The 7,328-nt window shown below is 54.9% G+C and overlaps 1 protein-coding gene across 1 annotated transcript; it reads left to right on the top strand.

The window, feature by feature from the left end:
• Nucleotides 1–3,753: 3,753 nt before the first annotated feature.
• LOC100285274 (peroxidase 68) lies at nucleotides 3,754–5,223 on the top strand. Its single transcript, NM_001158167.2, has 3 exons — nucleotides 3,754–4,088; nucleotides 4,216–4,410; nucleotides 4,515–5,223. The coding sequence occupies exons 1-3, from the start codon at nucleotides 3,834–3,836 to the stop codon at nucleotides 5,091–5,093; spliced, it is 1,029 nt and encodes a 342-aa protein (NP_001151639.2). The 5' UTR covers nucleotides 3,754–3,833; the 3' UTR covers nucleotides 5,094–5,223.
• The last annotated feature ends 2,105 nt before the right edge of the window (nucleotides 5,224–7,328 follow it).

Genomic DNA, 7,328 nt, shown 5'->3' on the forward strand with positions numbered 1-7,328 from the left:
GTCCGGCAGTGGAGTGCCTAAGCCCTGTGTACATGCCAACGTGGCCGTTGGGGGAGAGCTTGGGCGTTGTACATGTGATGGCGTGGCCGCCGGAGGAGCGCCAGAGTCCTGTAGCAGCACAGCTGGCAGCGCGGCGAGGACCCTGCTGACGTCTCCTTGCTGTCGTAAGGGGCTGAGAGCCACCGGCGTCATGGTGCACGCGGGGCACCATCATTACCCGTCGCCGGGGTAAGCCAAATGGGACGCCGGTCTTGTTCCTTGTAGCCTGAGCAGGCTAGGAATAGGGGAATGATGCATCCCCTATCAGCACGGTCAGTCCGAGCCCAGGGTCGGTCGAGGCGGAGACTTCTCTTGAGGTCGAGGCCGAGGTCAGGCGAGGACGCGATTCCCCCCGAGACCGGGGTCGAGGCCGAGTCCGGGGGTCGGGCGAGGCGGAGACCTCCTCCCGAGGCCGGAGCATGAGGTCGGGCGAGGCGGAGCTTCCTGTTGCGCCCAAGGCTTGAGCTCGGTGGTTGATCGTGACTTGTTGTCAGTCGTTGCCGGGGTGGCTGACACGGCAGTCGGAGCGGAGCGAGCGGCGCTGTTTTCCTGTCATATCGGACAGTAAAGAGGAGGGGCGAAGTGACTGCGGTCCTTCGGCCTGGCCGACTGAGGCGCGTGTGTCAGGATACGGCGTCAGGCATCCCCCACATTTAATGCGCCTGCGAAGCGGTCGGTTGGTGAGATGGTATGGCCAAGGTTGCTTCACAACGAAGCCTGCTCGAGCTGGGCCTCGGGAGAGCCGAGGGGGCGCCTGCCGTCTGAGGAGGCCCTCGGGCGAGGCGTGAATTCGTCTGGGACCACTGTTCCAACCCGAGGCTGGGCTCGGGTGAGATCGCGTCCTTCGGGTAGACGAAGTCTTGGCTTGAACCGCACCCGTCAGTTGGTCTGAGGGTGTTAACCAGCCGTGATTAGAAGCGTTGGGGGTACCCCTAATTACGGTACCCGACAGTACTCGATTTCATAAGATTCAAATAGGAAGTTAAGATGAGGGTGGTATCATCATAAAAATGGAGTAGTATCCTAAATTATACTAATCCACGTATGATATGTATGCCTTTCCTTATCAACCGGAAGTAGTGCAAAAAAAATTCTATACTGCACTGCTCTCTTTTACTGAGAAATGCAAAACAATAAAAGTGAAGTAAGGGTGTGCCATAGATATTTGATCTTGCCTCCTGCCCCCCCTTCTCATCAAAAATTTTCATGAAAAAAGAAAAGATGAATTTGTCCATTCATTGAACCCTAGTTCGGGACTGACAGGGCTCGAACCCGCAGCTTCCGCCTTGACAGGGCGGTGCTCTGACCAATTGAACTACAATCTCTACGAGGTGTATAGCACGCCTATTCTTAAATAGAAGATTCGATTGGCCTGTCGTGCTCTAAGAAATAGACGAATCATATACTACATACCCGCATATCCTATGCGGGTATAGTGAGAATGGCATAACTAGTATGTTGCGATCTTTTATCCCTAAAAATAAACGATAATCCGCTTTTCCATAAGAAAAGCTCTTTTCTTTGTCTTTTCTTTGTAAGACAAAGAATCAGAGAGATATGGATTACAAATCAATTTCCTCATTTCTCTTTATCCTTTATTTCTATAGATAATACATCTTTTTTCTTCCATAAAAATAGATTTAGTTCATATTCACGAAGCCCTAATATTTTTAGGCCGAGCTGGATTTGAACCAGCGTAGACATATTGTCAACGAATTTACAGTCCGTCCCCATTAACTGCTCGGGCATCGACCCAGGAAGAATTTTTTCTAGGCTTTTTGATAATCTATGATTAACCTCTTTTTATAATACTCCCTACCCCCAGGGGAAGTCGAATCCCCGCTGCCTCCTTGAAAGAGAGATATCCTGAACCACTAGACGATAGCACCATATACAACCACTCGTCAGTATCAACTCTTTTCTTTAATTAATCGTTTTGCATTAATAATTTTGCCAAACTTGGTTGAAGAGCCAAGTAAAATGGAGTCGTTCTGTCCCAGTTTTGTTGTTGTTTGGTTACAAAATAACTAGAATGGAGTGGCTCCAATTAGGGAATATTCTCCTCATATCCGAAACCATCCAACTCCAAAAAATCAATGGGACGGAGCCGCTCTATTCCCAGCCCGCTCGCATAGCTCGCCCTCCCATCCGTGCGCACCAGCTCGCGCGCCTCCCTCTGCAACCAAACAAAAAACAGAACCGCTCCGTTCCAGCTTACCAAACATAGAACAGAACGGCTCCGTTCCTAAAATCAGGGATGGAACGATTCCGTTCTACTTAACTCCTCAACTAAACACTACATTTTCTAGTCTCCCAAATCTTCCAAATGATAGTACCACGGACGTCCGCCTGAATGGACTTTGGAACAAACACCGGAGGTAAGAATGGAGCACAGTAGTATGCATCATCTACCATTATACTCTCTTCGCTCCAATTTATAATTCGTTTGATTTGTTTTGTACCAAATTCAACTGGCTCGTCATATTTATATTTTACGAAAAATGAAAAATTCAAAGTCGTTCTTAAAGTAAATTCTATACTAAATGATACCAAATCAAAAGTTAATAATAATTATGATTTTTAATAAGACGAACGGATAAAAATTATGTAAAAAATTCAAACGGATTATAAATTAGAAATGAGAGAATATATATGAATAGCTGGTTAGACTAATTGCACGTGACATGCCACGCCTCCCCGTTCCCACTGTCCCACGCACACAACACGTACAGAAGAAGATATCCATACATGTACACGGACGGACCGAGGTGTCAGTTGGTCGGAGATTTCTGAATTGAACACCTCACTGCTCATGAACGGCCGTGACCGTGGACACGAGAGAGAAAAAAGAGGTAATCCGATCCACATCCACCCACGAACACGAAGACTGTCCCACGCACACAACACGTACAGAAGAAGATATCCATACATGTACACGGACGGACCGAGGTGTCCGTTGGTCGGAGATTTCTGAATTCAACACCTCACTGCACATGAACGGCCGTGACCGTGGAGAGAGAGAGAGAAAAAAAAAGAGGCAAACCGATCCTGCGATCCACATCCACCCACGAAGACAGTTCTGGTGCGTGGACGACTGTGCTTGTGCGTGCCCTTAGGCCGCACATGGCACATGCCCGCCGCTGGATAGCACTGCTGCACGTACTGGGTACTGCTAGCGTCAGCGACATGCATTGCACCGTTGCACGGCGTGCGTGACAGCGTGATGGTGATGTCTGGTTGATGCTCGACTTGCTCTTGGTTGGTGCCAACTGCCCGGCGACGGGCGACATGGGACCTGCCATTGGCGCGGACGCGCGGCGCAGGGCAGCAGACTGAGTACTGGTCGTGCGTGCCTCCACTCCACGACCACCTGTAGCCCGCTCTATAGGCACCGCACCGCCGTGCGCGCTCGGTGACCTACCTGGAGCCTGGAGGACGCTACCGTCCACGGCCACGCAGCGCCCGCCGGATTGGCCGGTCAGCAAGGCCTGGACGCTGGCCGGGGTCAGGACACGACACACTGGCCGAACAAACCCATCTCTCGTCCCTTGCCCCCTACCGGCGGATAACGAGCGGCGCATGCAGATGCAGCCAGCCGGCAGGACCAGGACGCATGCAGATGCAGGCACCGTGACGCAATTGCATCCCGCTCTGCAGGCCAGAGCTGCAGGCAGGCGTCGGCGGCGGGGCGCCCACCCAGGACCCAGCGGCCCAGCCCACCATATATACCGCCCCGTCCCCGTGCGAGTGAGCGCTTCATTTAACGCTGTCGCTTTCGCTTCCACTCGCACTCCATGGGTGCGCGGGCGACGATGGGATGTTCGCCCTTGCTGCCCTTCCAAGCGCTCTGGCTCACAGCGGCCGTTGTCGCGGCGCTCGCGCTCGCGGCCGGCGCGCAGCCGTCGCCGTCGCTGTCGCCGGGGTTCTACGACGCGACGTGCCCGGGGCTGCAGCCCATCGTGCGCCGCGGCGTGGCGCGCGCCGTCCGGGCGGAGCCGCGCATGGGGGCGTCCCTCCTCCGCCTCTTCTTCCACGACTGCTTCGTCAATGTAAGACGACGGGCGCGAGGGAGTGGAGCGGTCACTCACTTCGCTTCACGCCTGTCGGTCGGTCGGTCGGTTTGTGCTGGTCCTCTCCTGACGTGTGTCCGTGCGTGTGGATGGATATGGATCGCAGGGCTGCGACGCCTCCGTCTTGCTGGACGACGTGCCCGGTAACTTCACCGGGGAGAAGAACGCGGGGCCCAACGCCAACTCGCTGCGCGGGTACGAGGTCATCGACGCCATCAAGGCCCAGGTGGAGGCGTCCTGCAAGGCCACCGTCTCCTGCGCCGACATCCTCGCCCTCGCAGCGCGCGACGCCGTCAACCTGGTCAGCGTTCCTGCTCGTCCTCTCTCCGGCTCCGTTTCCAAACAAACAAACAAACAAACAAACAGCTGCATGCGCCGCCTGACCGACCGTGTGCCGAGGTGCAGCTGGGCGGGCCGCGGTGGGCGGTGCCGCTGGGGCGGCGGGACGCGCGGGACGCGAGCGCGGGCGCGGCGAACGCCAACCTGCCGCCTCCGGACGCGTCGCTGCCGGCGCTGCTGTCCGCGTTCGGCGCCAAGGGCCTGGACGCGCGGGACCTGACGGCGCTGTCGGGCGCGCACACGGTGGGGCGCGCCCGCTGCGCGGTGTTCCGCGCCCACATCTACAACGACACCGCCACCACCGACGCCAGCTTCGCGGCGGGCCTCCGGGGCGCCGTCTGCCCCTACACGGGCGGCGACGCCAACCTGGCGCCGCTGGAGCCGCAGGCGCCCGACGCCTTCGACAACGGCTACTTCCGGGACCTGGTCGCGCGCCGCGTGCTGCTTCGCTCGGACCAGGCGCTGTACGGCAGCGGCGGAGACGGGGGCAACACCACGGACGCGCTCGTGCGCGCGTACGCCGCCAACGGGACGGCCTTCGCGGCCGACTTCGCCGCCGCCATGGTGAGGATGGGGAACCTGGGCCCGCCCGCGGCGAGCGCGGCCGCCGCCGAGGTCCGGCTCAACTGCCGCCGAGTGAACTGATCGTGCAGCCTGCCCGCGCGCGCCGCGCCATTTGCATAGATCAGTGGATTGGGTTACTTTCCTGGTGTACACTTGCTTCGATTCGATTCGCAGGAGTACGTAGTATGATTGATAAGCATGGATTTGAGGTTCGTTCTTGGCGTTCACGAATGACGAAGGAGACGACGTGCGGGGATCGCAAAAACGGCCGTTCCTGCGCCGGATTTTCGACCGCCCTCATGATTCCATCACGATCGAAAAGCGTGCGGGGGCCAAGGCGCAGGCTTTTCTGGACCCTGGGACAGCGTGTGACTGGGGCACGCATAACGCATCATGCAGACAGGAGATGGAGATAGATATCTGCCAGCTGCGCGCCGAGCGCCGAATCATAGACTGGCCCTGATAACGCAATGACAGAGGCGCGGGGGGGCGCAGCCTGGACGGGGGATGGCCGTGCCTGACATGTCGTGCCGGCGCGAGGGCCCCGTGAGGCGGCGTTGTTCGCTAGCGCGAGTGCGCGACGGTAGCTGCGGCGTGGATCACGCACGCCATACGTACGTAGTACATGCATGCATGGGTGTACATGCCTCCTGCATGTCACTTGCCGTTGCTGGTGGTGCAGCACGTGCGCCGCTTTATTGTCAGTTTGTCACCCTGCCATGGTGGCTGGTGGGTGCCAATGTGTCATGCGTGCCAAGGAACTACCACTACGTTCTCAGTGGATCTGAGACAAGAGGCGGCGGCGTATGCCTATTGCCTGGCGGCCCTGGTAGGCTGGTGCTCATGGTTTGATCGCCTCCGGCTACTACGCTGAACACGCGCCCTGGTTTTGCAGGTGCCCAGGGCCCCAGAACAACAGTTTAGCGGCCTTGAGGGTAATAGAAAGGCAGCCTTTTACTTCAGTCATGTGATCGCCATGGCGGCAAGCAGGCACGGTCCATAATTGATAGCAGACATGACAAGAGATCAAGAATCCTTTGCGAGTACGGGTACATGCAGACATGATAAGGTGGCTCAGGCGGCGCTGAGTGATTGGACAAAGGTGATCTTAGCTGGGCCCGGCTGAGGCATGCAAGAGTAAAAGGAAACCCTTTCAAGGGGCAACGTTGGGCCGGGGCCCAAACAGAAGTACCAGGGGTGGATGAGAGGCCCACATGACGGCCTGAGGATTTGCCGAAACCACTTTCTTTTTTTACGAGACCTGTTCCTCCTCATTAGAGTACTGTTCCAGACATGCGTTGCATCTGCTTTGGCGTGAGTGAAGACTATTGTGTTTAGCATGTGTTCACCATCGTAGCACCATTATGTAACATCTGTTCAGTATAAGGCCCTAAAGATACGCTCGATGTCTCAGTTGACCTGTACAAGTATCCAGTGTCAGCTTGTTTTTTTTTTTAAGATTCATGGTCGCTAACGTATAGTACAAGCACTCAAGTGCATCATATACATATTGCCCTGAATAAGCTGCCCTGCCCAAACCTAATGTCTTATTTGTAAAAAGAAAAAAGAAAAGGGGGGGGGGGGGGGGGGGGGTGCTAAAAATACGAAGGAAATTTTCTTTTGCTTCCGTTATACAGTTTCTTCCTGCCCCCTGCGTTGGATCCAACGTGTAACGCTGCATCCCTCCGCAACCCTCATTACTATCCACAGCATTTTAAAAGCTGTCACCGGATTATTGAAGGTTTCCGGAGTATTCTTTATTCCAATACCTGGTCATCACATCAACCGAAACTTTTTTTTCATGAACATTTCGTCGTGCAACGCGTGCATCTCTGAACAAACTAGTTAAACGGAGACAACTGCACTGTGGAAAAGTACTTATGGGATGGAACTGGTAATCGTTTGTGCATTGTTTGGGAAACTCGTGCAGTGTCTTCTGGGAAAGTCGAGGCAGCGGGGTTAAACAGTTGTGTTTGTACTTTGGACGCAAAATAACTGTCCCCTCGTGATGTGGAAGGTTGTTGATTCCAGATTCTAGAACATGCGCTCATCTTGTTTGTTTCTCGGAGACCAATAGCCTCGGGACAACCAAGAGGGCGCGCAACCCTGGAAAATGAAAAAAAAATAATATGTACTAACAAACAGGTGAAGTAATTTCTGTTTACCTTTTTTTAATAGTAAGAGCCAATTAACACTCTCTGCTCACCTAGATTATATAAGGCAAAAATCGCAGTCCTCGACAAGAAGTCGATGGCCGTGAGGACAAACATACAGGTGGCAGGAGCGTCTCAGTCCGCACCAGAACATTTTGGAGTA

Source organism: Zea mays, chromosome 8 (assembly GCF_902167145.1).
Source record: "Zea mays cultivar B73 chromosome 8, Zm-B73-REFERENCE-NAM-5.0, whole genome shotgun sequence".
NCBI lineage: Eukaryota > Viridiplantae > Streptophyta > Magnoliopsida > Poales > Poaceae > Zea > Zea mays.